General features: G+C 40.8%; 1 protein-coding gene across 7 annotated transcripts in view; it reads left to right on the top strand.

The window, feature by feature from the left end:
* LOC117887974 (E1A-binding protein p400-like) overlaps positions 1–18,165 on the top strand; it is a 64,957-nt gene that overhangs the window by 41,562 nt on the left and 5,230 nt on the right. For 5 of the 7 annotated variants that reach the window (XM_034790880.1, XM_034790881.1, XM_034790886.1 and 2 more), the window contains 22 exons: positions 16–127; positions 738–881; positions 1,830–1,988; positions 2,266–2,349; positions 3,028–3,159; positions 3,265–3,309; positions 3,400–3,553; positions 4,633–4,874; positions 5,498–5,671; positions 5,902–5,949; positions 6,656–6,792; positions 7,382–7,438; positions 7,542–7,620; positions 8,304–8,495; positions 10,745–10,790; positions 10,888–10,997; positions 12,188–12,392; positions 13,471–13,628; positions 14,043–14,252; positions 14,580–14,775; positions 16,691–16,821; positions 17,488–17,649. In XM_034790880.1, the coding sequence (XP_034646771.1) occupies positions 16–127; positions 738–881; positions 1,830–1,988; positions 2,266–2,349; positions 3,028–3,159; positions 3,265–3,309; positions 3,400–3,553; positions 4,633–4,874; positions 5,498–5,671; positions 5,902–5,949; positions 6,656–6,792; positions 7,382–7,438; positions 7,542–7,620; positions 8,304–8,495; positions 10,745–10,790; positions 10,888–10,997; positions 12,188–12,392; positions 13,471–13,628; positions 14,043–14,252; positions 14,580–14,775; positions 16,691–16,821; positions 17,488–17,649 (2,977 nt within the window). The remainder of the gene's footprint in view (positions 1–15; positions 128–737; positions 882–1,829; positions 1,989–2,265; positions 2,350–3,027; positions 3,160–3,264; positions 3,310–3,399; positions 3,554–4,632; positions 4,875–5,497; positions 5,672–5,901; positions 5,950–6,655; positions 6,793–7,381; positions 7,439–7,541; positions 7,621–8,303; positions 8,496–10,744; positions 10,791–10,887; positions 10,998–12,187; positions 12,393–13,470; positions 13,629–14,042; positions 14,253–14,579; positions 14,776–16,690; positions 16,822–17,487; positions 17,650–18,165) is intronic. The other 2 variants (XM_034790883.1, XM_034790882.1) reach the window with 2 other exon arrangements.

Genomic DNA, 18,165 nt, shown 5'->3' on the forward strand with positions numbered 1-18,165 from the left:
TGTCATTTTTTCTAGGCTTGTAAGTGGTAATTCTGTGGAAGAGAAGCTTCTGAAAAATGGCACTAAGGATTTGATTCGAGAAGTAGCTGCTCAGGGAAATGACTATTCCATGGCCTTTTTAACACAGGTACTTTTATATTAAGATTTTTTCATTTTTTTTTCCCCAAAGAGATTTCTCGTAATTGATATGACATATGGATCATAAAGCCAAAGGTTTAATAGACATTTATTTAGATTGGTATTTGAGTTAAGCAATCAGTAAGTCTAATCTATGTCTAGTTAATACACTGTTCTTAAGATATATTTGGGCCACCTAGTGGCCTGATAATATGCTACTGTGCTCAAGTGCTGGGTTTGATTTCAGCCTGGTTTCTTACCCATTGATATAATTCTGTGGAGCTTGAAAGGATAGATGTGGCAATATATAGCTTTGAAAATGAGAATATAAAGTGCAGGCATGGGAAATGTGAACAGTGGGCCCTTCAGAACTCCCTTACAGTACCCTTAGTATACAAAGTACACTTATCCTTCTCTACCCTCCTCTGGCAAAAGTGTACTGAAGAGAAAGGAAAATCTTTCCAGAAATATTGTTAGAAAAGTTAAAGGTTTCTCTTTTAACTAAGATCCTACTTATTAACTCCATTTGCCCCCAAGTTAACTCTGAGTAACATCAGAAATTGAAATAATCTTGAAGAACTTAATGTACTTTTTCCCCCCCCCCCTTCCCTTCTACCAAGCAAACTATCCAGGAGCTGTTTGAGGTTCATTCTCCTATGGAGGATTCTGGTTTTAGAGTGAAAGCAGAGGAATTTGTGGTACTTTCTCAGGAGCCCTCTCCAGCAGAAACAATTTCACCCAAGGTTGCAAGACCTTTTATAGAGGTAATTGCATAACAAATTTGTCTTAATGGGCATCAGAGGACGAAAGGAGAAAGTACAACAGTATGAGTTGAGTCTGAAATGTCTGCCTTAACTTTTTGAATTCTAACTTTTCAATTCCATTGTTTAGCTTTTTTGTATAAAATTTTCTTCTGTTTTAGCAAAGTTTATAAAACATATATAGCTGAGTATTCCCTTGGAGCTGTTTGGTCTCTTTGCTGAATACATACGTAAATATTTATTGTAAAAATTTGCATCATGTGTATGGCCTTTTTTTTTAAACATATTCAGAATGGAATCAGTGGGATTTCCCTACCTGACCTGTGTGCATGATGTGCATTAACACTAATGGGAGATGAACGCATGCACGGAGAGCAGAAATACCAAAATACTCCTTTTAATAGCCCTCTGCAAAAGTAATTCTTAATTCTACCTCTACCTCTACCTTTTTATAGTAGTGTGGCTTTTTATTTAACCAATTTCTTCAAGGTACTAGAGCAATTGGCCTATACAATAAATTAATTGCTTGTTGTCCTCTGAGTTTGAAACCAACTGGTATCTTGAATTATAGGAATAAGAGAGCCTGTTTATTAATGGTTGAAAGTAATTTTTGGAAATATTTAATTTTTTTAATGCCATTATAGTGTGTGGTGTAGGGAGGGCAAGTTTAATGGCAAAGTAGACAGGATGTGTATTTGTATAGTTTTCATTCTAAATAATTGATTTTGGGTGTGGGTGGGGCTGCGCCACTATGACAGTACTTAACACTTTTATTGTGAACGCATGTACTTGTGTAAATTTATGGCTTTATTTACAATCTTCAGGTTGCTCGAAAGCTGATTGAAGTTCGTGAAAATCTTTCCATCGACTTCAGTGGGCTTTGCGTCAACCCTTTGAAGCATATTTTTGTAAAGGTATATTGTATCTTTTAAAACCTCTCTTTTTTTAAAGGCTCTCAATAGCATTGAACAAGAAGATGAAGAGCCAAACAAACATGTACAAGAAGCAGGAGCAGAATCGAGCATAGAACCTTTAATTTCAGAACTGTATGAGCCGAAGTACAATGAAGAGCCCTCGCAGTTGCAGGAGTTAGTTGCTGTTGTGGATCAGGTACCTTGACTTTCCATACACGTTTTCTTAAAACAATTGGGAATGTTTAGTTCAAAAACTTCAACTTTCTGCACTCTGACCTTAGAGCAGCTTTGCTTTCTAAGAGCCTGATACTGCTCCTGTTGAAATCAGTGGCAAAACTCCAACTGACTTCCATGGGGTATTACACCTTAAACAAAGGAGGTTTATTTTAAATGACAGCTTTGGCAAACCCCTGTCTGCATTGTAACTTTGTTATCCTCAGCAATAACTGTCTTCTCCTAATGTATTCCCTTAGCTTACTCCAATTGAGAAGTATGCTTTGAATTATTTGGAGCTCTTCCATGTTTCCATTGATGAGAGTAAACCAAGAATAAGTGAGGTAAGATATCAATGAATACACATTCTCGTAAACTTCTGCGGTTCATACCACCAGAGAGACATCTTCAGTATGAATGAAAAACCCTCTGAAGATTATGTTATGAGCCTTGGCACCATAGTATCTAAGCACCTCGCAGACATTATTGAATTTTTCCTCCCAAGACCCCTTAGAGCTAGGCAAGTATTATTCTCATTTTACAAATGAGAAACTAAGGCAGGGACATTCACATGGCCATGGTCCTGCAAACACTCATGTATGTGCATCACTTGAAACATAGGCATAGTCCCATTGACTGCAAAGGGATTGCTTATTTGAATAATGTTGAGCACATGCATAAATTGCAGGACTGGGGCACAACTGTCTTGCTCAAGGTCACATGGGATGTCTGACAGAGCCAAGTAATGAACCCCAGATCTGAGCTTATTTATTTGCAGGCTAACCCAAATGATCCTTTTAAACATCATTGGGGAGCAGAAAACCCCTTATTAAAATTTCATTAAAGAAATTTTGTTAAAAAAAAATGCAGGTTATGTTTAAAAAGTGCTCTACCTGAAAATTAGAAATTTCAAAAGAATTTGCCCATTTCCCAAAATGCAAGTTGACATTGTCCCTGTAAAGATTTTAGTCCATCGGATAGTACTGTATAGAGTTTTATAAATGGACTGAGTTGTCACTTAGGTGGAATTGAAAGCTTCAAAAAAAGCATGGGAATTTTATCACATGAAGGAACTGAAAGAAAAGGAGGAAAAAATGCTTTGGGAAGAAGAGGAGGAACTACTTACCTACACTCGGGAGGATGCATACAACAAGGTAATGACTTAGAGATTGTTGTGTCACTTAATAGCTATTTATTCTTGGTGTTATGCAGTCAGGTCACTGGCATTGTTTGAACTGTTGTCTCTCTTTGCTTTATAGGAATATGTCTATGAAGGCCCAGATGGACAAACAGAAATAATGCCTGTAAGTTATTTAGGCTTTAATCTCTTTGAAGAGAAGAAATCTGTAGTTAGTTAACAAATCATAATGACCTGTATACTATGTTTTGTGCAGCTTTGGACTCCCCCTACCCCACCTCAGGATGACAATGACATCTACATCGATTCTGTTATGTGTCTGATGTATGATACCAACCCAATTCCAGAGTCTAAGTTGCCCCCAGTGTACGTCAGGAAGGAACGTAAGCGACACAAAACGGATCCATCTGGTAAATGTTTGGTTCAAAAAAGTTGTGAGACTTATCAACAGAAGGCAAAATTAAATTTTACCTAGTGTCTTCCAACAGCTTGCCCCACGTAATAGGTCTTCAAAAAAATCAAAGGGTCTGATCATGCAGTTTTTACGGGCAGGTTTGAAGTGCCTGAAAGTTTTGTCTGTTTAATAGCTGCAGAATCAATTTCAAAACAGGATAGTCGTGAACTATATAACTTGCCTGTAACAGTGTCTCTTGCCACTCATACATTGGGGCTTATTGTTTATTTTAAGATTCCTTTTTACTTTGTCTGTCTTCCTTTTTACTGTAAACAATTACAATGTCTCATTTCTAAACCTGTTCTTTTAATATAGTAATTACGCCAAAGTTAATTTGCAATATGTTTAGCTGTTTGTAACGTGAACAATTACAAAACCCATTGGCCATATTAGATTTAGTTAAACCAGTGATACTCAGACAGGCTTGCAAGCCGCAAGTGTCTCTTTAATGTGTCTCCTGCAGCTTTTGCATCACATGATATTAAAACGCTGTGTGATTTAATTATTAACCGGTCAGAATGCTTTTAGTATGTTGTTAATGAATTAAGTTATCAACTTGCAATAAGTTATTAACTTATTGGCTGTGACAATAAATATAATATACACCGCTACCTCGATATAACGCTGTCCTCGGGAGCCAAAAAATCGTACCGCGTTATAGTTGAAACCGAATTATATCGAACTTGCTTTGATCCGCCAGAGTGCGCAGCCCCGCCCCACTGGAGCACTGCTTTACTGCGTTATATCCGAATTCGTGTTATATCGGGGTAGAGATGTAGTACCATAGTAAATGAAACAATGAATTCACACTACTATGGCTCTTTTGGGTAATGTTGATCACGGATTTGGCTCCTGAACCACTGAGGTTTGAGTATCACTGAGTTAAACAATACTTTTTAATAGGTAGCCTTTGGTTTAACCTACAGCCATTTGTTTTACTCACAGCCAGATAGTTACTACTGATCTGTCTGCGTTGCTTGCCGTAACAAAATGCCCTCTTTTACGATCTCACTGAAGATGGCATCACTTTTCTAGCTGCAGGTAGAAAGAAGAAGCAGCGCCATGGAGAGGCTGTTATTCCTCCTCGATCACTTTTTGACCGAGCCACTCCAGGGATGTTGAAAATGCGACGAGAGGGCAAAGAACAGAAGAAGAACATACTGTTGAAACAGCAAACACAATTTGCAAAGCCTTTGCCAACTCTTGTCAAACCAGCCGCTGAGGCTGGACAGGACAATCCTGAGTGGTTGATTAGTGAAGACTGGGCACTACTACAGGTAAGATGAACCCTCTGCTTTCCAGTCCCATTATTTTGTTATAAAGTAGTTACTAACTTCGGACATGGCTATTTTCTGACTTTATCCCTGCAATGTTATTTCTAGTTTCTAGGGGCTAGACTGGCACTTTACAGTCTGTTCTGAGTGAGGGGCAGCATGTAGCTGTGCTGCTACAGGTACAGATCAGGGACCAAAACTGTGACTGTCTGTCACAGTTCTGTGCCTGTTTTCCCTTTGCTCCCCAAAGGAAGTAAGCTGCACCAGCCCTTTTCCTAGCCCATCTTCCCGTACATGCCAGGTCAGTTGTGCTGGCTAAGGGCTTAGAGAATGCAGCCGAAATTCTGTACATCTGTGTGGGAGGGAGAAACTTCCATCAGATGCTTCATGTTATAACCAATATTGTGACAAGCTTGTGCAGGGGAGTAAGAGCACCTTATACTCGATTATTCCTCTGCATAGGAGTGCAAGCTGGTTCTCTAAAAGGGTCTTTTGGGGTTAGCCTGAGAATAAGATTTCTTTATGATTAAATTAATGGCCTGACAACACACACAGAAAACATTTAGTTTAGAAGTTTGTAGTAATTTTATTTGTCACCCTGAATTTTGCACCTTTTGATTTTCCAGGCGGTGAAGCAATTACTGGAACTTCCTTTAAACCTTGCTGTCATGTCACCGGCGCACACAGCCAATTGGGATCTTGTTAGTGACGTTGTTAACTCATGTAGCCGAGTCTATCGCTCACCGAAACAATGCCGAAACCGATATGAAAATGTCATTATTCCAAGAGAAGAAGGAAAAGTGAGTTTGTTGAGTGGTGCATCCTTTTGAATTTCAATTTGTAGTGTTCTTTTTCTGAACTCTGTAAACACATTTTTCTTAAATATTTCAGCAGTATAACTGAATAATTTTTAAAAGTATGTAAGAGTATCCTTGTTAAGATTTTCACTTATTTTGTGGTTTACTTTGAAAAGAAAAAGCACCTGAACAAAATCAGCCACAAAGATCTAACTTTCCTTCTTGTTTTACAGTTAATGTATGAAGCTAATCCTAAAAAGAAGACAAAAAGCATTTATAAGGTGTGTATTGGAATTCTTTCCAAATCAAATTTAGATGCTGTGGTATTTAGCATCAGTAGAGGTGGGCAAATGATTGATAGAAGATCTATATTGAGTATTTCTTGAATAGTGAAACAGCAGTTAAAATTCTGACTCTCTTTTTGCTTGTTGGTAGAGTAGATTGACACCAGATTTCAGCACCTGTAATTAGTAGCTAAATTGTAAATCACATACACAGTTTCGTTGTTTCAGCTTAATCACTAGTGAGTATTTGTCCACTTCACAAAAACACTGCATAGTTCATCATGATTATTATCATAGTACTTAACATTTATAATAGCACATTTCATATAAGAATTTAAGTGATTTAGAATTAATGAATTAATCTTGAAAAACACTTGCGTGGTATAGTAGTATCCCCATTTTACAGATGCAGAAACTGAGTCACATAACTAAGTGACTTCCTCCAAACCATACAGCAAGATACATGACAGAACTGGGAGTAGATCCAGAAGTTCTGACTTTCTCCCATTTTCTGACTAGTAGTCAGACTCTCATTTGCAGTTGCTGCTCAGGAGAAGCCAAGTACTGGAACTAAAAAGGGTGTTGGAGAGTAATATAGCTTTGTTAGGAGAACTGTGCTGTGGTAATTTTACAGTACTTGTGTGTGCTATGCAGAGCTAGGCTTTTTTAAGTGTAAAGGTTTTTTGTTTGTTTTTATTTTTAGACCAAAAATAGTCGTCCGCTTCGTACCAATCAGATCTATGCCCAAGATGAAGGTGCAACCCACACCCAGCTTTATACTAATCATTTTGAGATGATGAAAATGATTGCAGGAAAGAGAAGTCCACCAATCAAACCCCTGTAAGTAAGCTAAATGAGGATATTTCTTATTTCACTATATACTATAGGTGCCCCCAGCCTTTTAAACATAATTATATTCTCAACCACTGTCCTAGCCAAGGACCTTTTTACTTTCTCATGTTTGTGACGCAAACATGCTCACATGCTTTTCTCTTTTGTGTCTCTGTTCTTGAACTCTTCCCCTTCCCCCTGTTGTCCTGTGGCTGTGAGGATGGAACTGATATCTGTTCTTATGTGGGTTTAATTTTAGGTCCTTTTTTGGGCAGGGGGTGGCAGTGGGGCAGAGAATACCATTTAAGAAAAGTCTCCACCATACAGCACATGTTTTTTCTGCCTAAGCTACAAAAATCCTGAAATCATAGTAATATCTTATGCTTATTTGTGTGGCACCTGCCAGCTACATATATTTAATGTTTGCTGTAAAAGTCTGTCTATCTTAATGCATCCCTCCATGTATGAGCATTAGTGCTGCTGGGAATGCCTGAGAAACATCATCAGAAATGCAAAGCGTTACCATACAAAACATATAAAATTAAATGTTGCTGCTAAGGTTTTTTCTCTCCAGTAATGTAATTTTGGTTGATTTCAGACTTGGCATGAATCCTTTCCAGAAGAATCCAAAGCATGCTTCTGTGCTTGCAGAAAGGTGGGTAGTCACTGTGTCTTAAAGGGTTTAAAAATGGCTTAAAAACTGGGGGTTTCTTTTTAAAATGTTGATTTCTAAATTTGTTTACTGCTTTTATTTCTAGTGGAATCAACTATGATAAGCCACTTCCTCCAATTCAGGTTGCATCTCTCCGAGCAGAGCGTATTGCTAAAGAGAAAAAGGTACATCTTATATCTCAATTATATGAACTGACTGCAATAAAAGCAATAGAGTGTGATGCCCTTCCAGCCTGTGCTTGAACTTACCAACATTGTGTCTGTTTGCTATGAGTGGGTAGTTGTAATTTGTGGTCGTTAAACCCATCTTACTTCCTTTTACTTTTGAGCTCAGTCTTTTCCTGTTCGATATCCTGCTGCAGCAGTAGCCCACTAATTTCTGTATTCTAAACAATAACAAAATAAAATTGCACTAGAAAATGAATAATGGGAATGTGACAGGAGCTGACGTCTAAGGGAAGTTTGCCACTATAGTGGCCTGCACATGCAGTGTTCCAGTCTTCTCTTTAGGAATTTGATGTTCAAACTCAACTAAACAGGAAGTTTCCTATTGGCCTATCTTAATGTAATAGTATTCACAAGCACCTAGGATTCTCTTTTTTTTGAGACACACTCAAAAAGCAACCTACTTCCTGATTTGATTGTTATTCATTCTGTAGCCCCCATTCCTATTTTATCCAGTAAGAGCTGCCCTGCTTCATCAGCTAATGTAAGGGCCTACTATATAGAGCATACCTGGACATCGCTTACTAAGCAGGTTGACGGCTAACTCCTGACTGAGCATGGCAGGTTTGTGGCGTGTGCTGTTTGGAAGAATTGACTAAACACATTCCTTCTACATTTCGCAGGCTCTGGCTGAACAGCAGAGGGCACAGCAGCAGACAGGCCCACAGCCTCCGCAGCAACAGCCAGCTAGCCAGCAGCAAACTCAGCAGTCGGCTGTACAGCAAGCACAAGCCCAGCCTCAAGCACAGGTAGTTCAGCAGCCGCAGGCAGTGGTACAGACTGCAGTAACTACTGTGGCCAACACAGCAGTATTGGTAAGAAAGGGAAGGCCGGCCGCTTCTGAAGCAGCGACTTCAATTCTTGTGTGGGCCCCATCTGTGCATATGTTCTTCGGATTGAAAGACAGAATTCTGATTTGATAAAGAGCAGATTAAGTCACAGTATCTTATTAATTTCCTGGATAGGTTGCATATCTTGGTTTTCACCCACGCACTTATTGGGATTCCGTGGAGAATTCATGCTAGAATTGAGAGAGTAGGCTGTGGTATTCTCTGTGAAAATGCCATCAACAAGGACGTCCGCCCATACAACTACCTCTTCAGCTGATAAATCTGAGCAGATACTGGCATAGTACATGAAAAAAAATCATCCAAATAATTTGGGGAGTAGAGAGGCAAATAAACTTCTTGTTCCTTTGCTCAGACAGTCATGTGACACTTCTTAGAATGACTTGGGGTCTTTCTCCTCAAGATCACCAGTTCAAGTGTCAGAGACCCTGGAGAATCACTTGATGAAATGCCAGGCTTTCTAGTGCTGCCTCTTTCTTCAGCCCATCTGTTTGCTGGGTCAAAAGGAAGATGAGAGAAGAAACTCATTTATGACTGTTCTAACCTACTGTGTGTGACAGGTCTTAGTTACAGACCAGTTGATAGATGTTAACCTATAGAGACTGTAGGCCAGATTCATTCCCATTGATGTAAGAAGTTGACACCAAGGAGTAATTTTGCCAAGAGATTCTGTTAAGCAGCTCAAAACCAAAAGGTTGTGTGAAACAACATACACGCTTGGGTGGGAGGTAGGGGCTGGGGAGGAGAGAGAAGAACTGGTATAGCACACCGTGACCCTGATCCTGCAATTGGATCCACGCACACGGGCCCATGATATGCCTTCTTAACTTCAGTGGGGCTCTAAACAAGCTCTAGAGCCTACGCCAGTGGAACTGATAATAGGATTGGGACTGATGTTTCGAAGGCTACAGATCTTGTATGTTATAGTTAAGGCTAAGATTATGTCACAGAGGTCGCTGGAAGTCACAAAATCCGTGACTTCCAGTGACCTCCGTGACACTGGGGGCTCTGCAACTGACCAGCTGCCGCTGCTGGCAGGGGTCCACCCTGCAGTGTCTCAGCCGTCATGAGCAACTGCCCGCCCCCCCCCCCAGCTCCCAGTTGCTGGCATAGGCGCGGGAACTACGGGTGCGGGGGGTCCTGCAGCACCCTAAGGTCTTATGTGGGGCTCTGCTCCCAGCCCTGCACACTGGGTCCTGGTCCCATGCCTCTGCTTTTGGCCCTGCACACGGCCTCTGGCCCTGCGCCTGAGGGTCCTGGCCGCCGGTCCCGCCTCCAGCTGTGGCCCCAGCCTCAGCCTCCTTACCCCTATCCGGGTCTTCCCCCAACCCTCCACCCCCCGGGAGAGACAGCCCTGCTCCTGACCCCAGCTGGGGAGGGGCGGAAGAGGGGTATGGACAGGTATAAGGGAACTGGCTTTCAACACCCCCACTATTAAAAATGTTTCAGTGCCACTGGTCGCTGGTGGCAGCAGCAGAGGGATCCCGGAGCTGCTCAGCGGCCGTGGGTGGGGCTCCCCCCGCAACTCCCACCTGCTCTCCGCTGGAGGCAGAGGGCCCTTGGAGCTGCTCAGCAGGCGGTGGGCCCCTACACCACCACCCCCACAGCTCCCAGCTGGAAGCGGCAGAGGGACCTCGGAGCTGCTCAGCTGCCAGGGGCAGGGGCCCTCCCACAGTTCCCCAGCGTCCGCCGCTGGCAGGGCCCTGCCTCCCCCTGCTGCTCCCAGCCACTGGGCAATGGGGTCCTTGCAGCTCCCAGCCGCTGCCGGGGGGGGCAGGGTGCTGGACCCTCCTCCCTCCCCATTTTGTCAGGGATGTTTTTAGTAAAAGTCAGGGACAGGTCACAACTTCCGTGATTTCTTGTTTATTGCCCGTAACCTATCCATGACTTTTATTAAATATATCCATGACAAAATCATAGGCTTAGTTACAGTATGCATACAGTGCTGATTTAATTTCATTAGAGAAGAATCCAAGCACCACAGCTCTAGGAGAGAAATGAATATATGCATATATAGCTGTACATGTGCTCCATGGTGAACTTAGACCTAAGTAGCTATGCACTTTATTATAATTTTTTAAATAAATGTTGGCAGTTATCTCATTCTCACAATGGGGCAGCTATATTATGTTAAACAGAAAAGTAGTTTTAAAGGCTTGCACTGAGTTGGTTTTCAGTTTTTCTCTGAAACATTATTCAAATTGTCTTCTAAACAGGCTGGCACAATCAAAACCGCAGTCACTGGGACAAGTATACAGACTGGTAAGATGTTTTAGTAAAGCACTGGGGCTGGACGCAGAAATACAGGAATACTCTTTTGTTTGTATTAGTCTCATGTTTTTCTTGGGTTTACTTTCAGCTACTGTGAGTGGGAATGTTATAGTGAATACAGTTGCTGGAGTCCCTGCTGCTACCTTTCAGCCTATTAATAAACGTCTGGCTTCACCAGCTATGCCTGGGACACTGACAGTGAGTAAATTTCAGTAGTTATACTGTAATTTAATTATTTTTACTTGCAGATTGTAGCAGCACGATCAGTTTCTAGCATTTAATTTTTTCTTAGTTTTATGTATATAACTCTGCCCCTAGCTAACTTCATTTAGTCTGGTATAGTCTTACCAGTCTGTATATTGTCCAAAGAAGAGAATGATGCAGCTAATGGAAATGTATTGCATAACAAATATTGTTATAAATGAGGCATGGATAAACAGAATAATAGAAATTAGACAAGGAAAAGACTTGTTAGATCATTCAGCCTTTACCTCTGCCAGTCCATCTCTGATCAGTGATTCTTTTTTTGAAATACACACAAACAAATCAATGTTGATAAATGCAAAGTAATTGGAAAAGGTTCAGAAAAGGGCAAAAAATGATTGGGGTAGGGAACGGCTTCTGTATGAGGAGAGATTAATAAGACTGGGACTTTTCAGCTTGGAAAAGAGAAAACTAAGGGGGGATGATTGAGGTCTATAAAATCATGACTGGTAGGAAGTGTTATTTACTCCTCATAACACAAGAACTAGGGGTCACCAAATAAAATTAATAGGCAGCAGGTTTAAAACAAACAAAAGGAAATATTTCTTCACACAACACAAGGTCAACCTGTAGAACTCTTTGTCAGAGGATGTTGTGAAGGCCAAAACTATAACAGGGTTCAAAAAAAGAACTAGGTACATTCATGGAGGATAAGGTCCATCAATGGCTATTAGCCAGCCTGGGCAGGGATGTTGTCCCTAGCGTCTGTTTGCCAGAAGCTGGGAATGGGCGACAGGGGATGGATCACTTGATGATTACTTGTTCTGTTCATTCCTTCTGGGGCAGCTGGCATTGGTCACTGTCGGAAGACAGGATACTGGGCTAGATGGACCTTTGGTCTGACCCAGTATGGCTGTTCTTATGTTCTTATAGACAAGACATCTAAAACTGATGAGTGCAAATGGGGGAAAATTCACACTTCAATAGTATAGTTAAGGGCTTTCCGTTCAGAATACTGAGAATGAGGTGACTGGCCATTTATTAGATAGACTGGAAAGGTATGTACATATTTGCCTTATTTTAAGATACAAATGTCATAAATAATGTCCTCTGTTTCCAGAAGGTTTTATGGTTTTAAATGTAAGTTGAAAGTAGTGAAGAATAATAGTTTTTTTCTTCCCTAGACTTCAGGAGGTACGTCTTCTGCTCAGGTGGTACATACTCAGCAGCGAACAGCAGCAGCACCTGCTGCATCAACAGAATTGGTGACCATAGCATCAACCCAGGGTGTTCGAGCAGTAACATCCGTGACAGCATCAGCTGTGGTAACGACCAACCTAACACCAGTACAGACCCAGGCGAGATCCTTAGTGACTCAAGTTACGCCAGGTAATAATTGTGTGGTGATTCTTTCCTAGTGTACTTAAGTGCCTAAACTTCCTGTAGTTTACTTGACCATCTCTGCCTCAGAATACTGGAGTCAGGCTTTACCAGCAGTACCTTTGTCAAACACTGCTGAAAACTTTTAATCTGCTTATCCTTAGTACCAGAAATCACATTTTCCTCCATTAAGTTTTACTAAGTGCAGAATATAGAAAATACACTAGTTGGTTCCTAGGCACTACCTTAATCAACATGCATAATAATTATATGCAAATGCAAAACAATTTTATGGCACAACATCTTCATTAGGATTCTATCTATAGTTTATTCAGACGTTACATTAAGACAGAGTGAGGCTTGTTAGAGGAAGTATAGTGTAGTGATTAGAATAGGGGACTCACTCTAGGACTCCTGGGTTCTAGTCTGATCTCTTATGCTGATCCACTCTGTACTTCGGTTTACACATCCATAAAATGAAGATACCTCACAGGGAGAGGGAGGGCTGTTGAGGCTTAAGTGAAGTTTGTGAAGCTGTTGAGACCTTAAAATGAAAGATGTTACATGAAAAGTACTAGTGCAAAATTGCCTGTATTTTAACATTTGTAAGTAGATGTTTGTTTTTCTGAATTAATCCAGGAGCCAGGTAACTCTAAACTGCTTAAAAGGATTTTAACATAATCTTTTGTCAGCAGGAGCTGGGGTTAACTATCACTTACCTGCTAATATGAGAGCTCGAGCAGACAACACTGTGCTGACATTAATGACTGATACAGAAATAAAGTGGTGTATAAAGCAATACATTGGTGTAAAACGATGGATGTGAATCTGAGTCTTCTAAATGCGTTTGTTTAGCAATAGAGTCACTTGGATTAGTTATACTTTTTGTTTTGCTAACAATGATCCATTTCCATTTGGGCCTCCCTACCTAGTCTATTTCCTTGAATCTAATCCTGAATCTCTCCTCAGAATTAGTGTAGCAAAACAGGACAGGTCTAGCAATTGTACAAGAACTTTTTAAGTGAAGTTGATTAAATTAATCAAATGTTGGAACTTTCTCTTCAGAGCTTTTTTGCTTTATTTACAGCTCCGCCGACAGTTCAGCTCTCTGGCAAAGCGATCACATCTGCTCAATTGCAGCTTCTCAGGCAGCAGCAGGCCACGCAGGTGCAGGTTCCACAGATTCAGACCCAGGCGCCAGCCCAGTCTCCAGCCCAAATAAAAACTGTAGGGAAGTTATCACAGGTGAGGGAAACATTCCTAAGAGATCATGAATGCTGTTCTTTCCTGTTTCTTTAAACACTTATCAGCGATGTCGTCTGCAGTGACCTATGTTCTCATACTAGACAGAAAACAGGAGTTCTCTCTTAAATTCACTGCCAGTGATACTAAAATGTCATGGAAACACAGAGCAGGCTAACCAGTTCAAGTCTGTTAAGTACTTCCATGAAGTAAAACAGTAAACAAGCACTAGGTATTTGTTCTCTGGAGATTCACATTGTAAAGGAATTACGTTCTTAGTTCCATTGCTCCTTGATCAAAACTGGCAGGAGAACTCCCATAGATTAAAGTTTCAAAGTCTGCTCCCACCGGGGGTGTATCCGCCATTCCTCAAACCAGTAATGAAATTGAAAACAATAACCATGTTTATACTTTCAGGAGCAGCTGATCAAGTTGCAGAAACAGAAATTGCAGCTTCCTCAGCAGCAAGCAACACAGCAGCAGACACAGCCAGGGGCCCAACAACAGACAACACAAGTACAAGTGCAGCAGCAGCAGCAAACTCAACAACTTACTGCTGTCACAGCACCACGGCCGGGAGCAGTACTTACAGGCACCACTGTGACAAACCTGCAGGTTGCTCGTCTGGTAAGTTGCCATACGCTCCGTTAAAAATGCACTTAAACAGCTAGTTCTACACTGATTAAAATGAATGAATCTAGAACTTGATTCTCATGTGCACTGAGGCCCCTTTACACGGCTCTGGCAGCGTTAAGGGGACGTAAAGTGAATGTAAATGTAGTTGAAGTCCACTTTAAGGTTGCTTGACGTTGTTCGCGCCGTGTTAAGGGGTCTTACTGTAAATGAGAATCAGGCCCTCAGTTTCTGAACATACAGTTATCATCTTGCAATGGCCTAGTTAAATACACCAAATATTCTTTGTCTGTACAATAATCCTGATTCCTTGCTGCTTAGACTCGTGTTCCTGCTTCCCAGCTTCAAGCACAAGGACAAATCCAGGCCCAAACACCTCAGGCAGCACAAGTGACTTTGGCAAAGCCTCCAGTGGTGTCTGTTCCAGCTGCTGTTGTGTCATCTGCAGGAGTTACAACTCTCCCTGTTACCGTTGCTGGGATTAGCGTTGCTATTGGGCAGCCACAGAAAGCAGCAGGTACTTCATTATGCTTCTTGAAATACAGTGTACTTTAAAGTTGTGCTCTAAAAAAATTCTGTGGCACCTCAAGTAATGTCTAGTACAAGATGCTTTCTCCTTCTCATTTCAAAACTTAAAAGGATGCAGTTTGAAATTCAGTCTACTTTAAAAATGAGTTAAAAGCGTTTCAAGTACTAGATTTGCCCTGACAGTTTGTGCTTCTGCAGTCACATCTGACTATTTTTAAACTGTTTTCTCTCTCTCCTGCTGCACTGTGGAGAAATAATACAAATCAGAAAAACTTGTCTATATGCAGAGGGCCTGATCTGAAACCCATTCAAGTGAATGGAAAGACACATTAACTTCAGCTGGATGAGGCCAAGATTTTCTGTCAAGTGCACAAAATTAACCAGGGGGACAGAGACAAGTGAATGTAACCTTTCAGTTACAGTAATCTTTGGTGTTACTTTTAAGAATCGTAGGTAAGGAATTTTCAGACAGAAGTATGATTTCCTTTTTAAATGATAGAATCCTAGAAATAAGGGGCTGGAAGAAGGCATCAAGTCCATTCTGTACTGAGCCTGGATCAAGTAAATGCTAGATCATTCCTGACAGGTGCTTGTCCAATCTGTTCTTAAAAACCTCCAGCGATGGGGATTCCACAACCTCCCTTGGAAGCCTGTTCTAGACTTAACTACCCTTATAGTTAGAAAGTTTTTCCTATATCTCCCTTGCTGCAGATTAAGCCATTGCTTCTTGTCCTACCTCCAGTGGACCTGGAGAACAATTGAACACAGTCCTCTCTATAGAAGCCCTTAACATATATTTGAAGACTGTTATTAGGTGGTCTTTTTCAAGACTAAGTATGCCCAGTTTTTTTTAACCTTTCCTCATAGGCCAGGTTTTGTAGTCCATTTATCATTTTTATTTCTCTCCTCTGGACACTCTCCAATTTGTCCACTTATTTTCCTAAAGTGTGAGGCCCAGAATTGGACACAGTACTCCAGCTGAGGCCTCACCAATGCCAGTAGAGAAGGGCCTAATTGCCTCTCGCATCTTGCATATGAGAGTCCTATTAATACATCCCAGAATGATATTTGCCTTTTGAAACTGCATCACATGTTGACTCATTCAATTTGGAATCCGCTGTACATCCAGATCCTTTTCAACAGTTCTACCACCTAGCCAGATATTTCCCATTTTGTAGTTGTCCGTTTCATTTTTGGTTCCTAAGTGAAGTACTTTGCACTTATATTTACTGAAGTTCATGGTATCCCTCTAAGAACAGGCGGTGAACAAGTTTTCTGTATAAAACCATAGTAATTACACAATCTCTAAGAAGAATAGTCTTTTAATTAAGAATAGAGTTAAAAGCCATTTGAGTAGCAAATTGAGATTCAGTTAACTGATATTTCTGTATCAGATATTCATTTCAGAACAGTGTCTAATACGGTATGTAAAAAATTATTCTAACAGTATTATAGTACTAATGCAGTGAAATTTTGCTTAATCCTGCCTTCAGATACAATGGCATATACTACCACATCTATTATAAAAGTGTGGTAGTATATCAGTGATGGTGATGGCACACACATGCTTCATAGCTAGTTTCATAGAATATGCTTATAATGTTCACTTTTGTTTGAAGGACAAGATAGATTTTTGCTTAAGAAGCTGCCTGATGTTTACTGTCTCTTACTGCATTCACAGCTGGAGAGAAAGGCACTGTTAGGGCTTGATCCTGCAAGGACTTTTGCTTAACTTTAAATGTGTGAGAAGACCTGTTGAATTCAATGGGAAAACTTACGTGCTTAAAGTTTAGCATGTGCATAAATCTCTGTACACTATGATCAGTGGGATTTAAGCACTCCTTAAACACACTTAGTCGAAGCGCTAAGATGAAAACTCCTCTTTTTTCTTTTTTTATCTGCAGGAGGACAGACAGTGGTGGCACAGCCACTGCATGTCCAACAGCTGCTAAAACTCAAGCATCATCCAACAGCACAGCAACAGAAAGCCATCCAGCCCCAGGTCGCACAAGGTCAAGCTACTGTACAGCAAAAGGTATTTCCTTTGTTTATTGTTTCTCTGCCTTATTGTGACAGCATCTGTGACTGAAGTCTTCCAGTTACTGACTTTACTAGATTATTCATAGACTTTCGTAGCTCAAATTGCGGTGAGTGGGTCTGAAGGATATATATATTCCCATGAGACTGATTTATGAAACTACAATTCTGGTAGAGAATGCACTTTCATTATAAGCCTCTATCTTTAGGCACTTAATCATTTTCCTAAAAAATAGTTCTTTGGTTTGATTTTTCATGCCTAAAACTCATTTTAAAAAATAAAAGTTTGGAGGTTAATGTAGCCAAATATGGAAAAGTGCTGAATTTTTACCAGTTATATTTTCCACATGCTTTTTGCACAATAATATCATAAAACTGACTTCTTCATGCAACTTCTAACTTACCATGGACTTTGCTCTCGATAAGGAAAGTGTCAAAGTGACTTTGTTACAAGTTAGAGTTTGCAGATTCTTGCATAAAGTTCCGAAATTTTATAGTGTTTTCAGAAATGTTTTCTCTTCTGTGTGCATAGGCTTTTCACCAATACTCATTTGCTGGATATTAACTCTGAAATGATCTCCAATTACTGTAGCAAAGTGGTTAGCAATATATTTGTTCTTCAGAAGTATGCTGTACTCACTGATTTCTTATTTTTCTGCTCCAGATAAATGCTCAACAAGTTACTGTCCAAGCCCAACAGCAGACTTCACAGCAACAGAAAGTTACCTACAGTACACAGCCAGGCATTAAAACCCAATTCTTGACACCTCCAATTTCCCAGGCCCAAAAACCCGGTGGAACCCAGCAAGTGCAAGCACAGATTCAGGTACTGGGGCCCAGTTTCTCCCCTTGAAGTTAACACTGTGTGACTAGAAAGTAGCAAAGACCACAGTCTTACTGCAGTAGAGTCAGGTTAGAGTTTTATTAACCACTGGCTTCAATACCAGTTACATGTTTTTAAAAATTGACTATAGTTGTAAAACTCACTGGGTGGGATTGCAACCTTGTAGTCTGCCGCGGGTTATGTCTAGTACCCAGGAGCAGATCAGAGAAAGTTGTGACTTGAAGAGTCATGATTCCTCCCCCACACCTTCCTTGCTTTTGGGGAGGAGTAAGTTACATCACCCTTTCCCTTGAGCAGTGTACTCCCCACTGCTCCCCCACCGAACTGTTCTCACCAGTGATTGGAAGAGGCAGAGTAGAGCCCTGGCTCTACTCCCATTTGCCATCACCTCCCTGCCAACCTGTATGCAATGGGGAGACAAGGTGGGTGAGGTGATCTTTTATTGGACCAACTTCTGTTGGTGAGAGAGACCAGCTTTCGAGCTCTTCTAAGAAGTTG

This window comes from Trachemys scripta, chromosome 15 (genome assembly GCF_013100865.1).
Source record: "Trachemys scripta elegans isolate TJP31775 chromosome 15, CAS_Tse_1.0, whole genome shotgun sequence".
Lineage (NCBI taxonomy): Eukaryota > Metazoa > Chordata > Testudines > Emydidae > Trachemys > Trachemys scripta.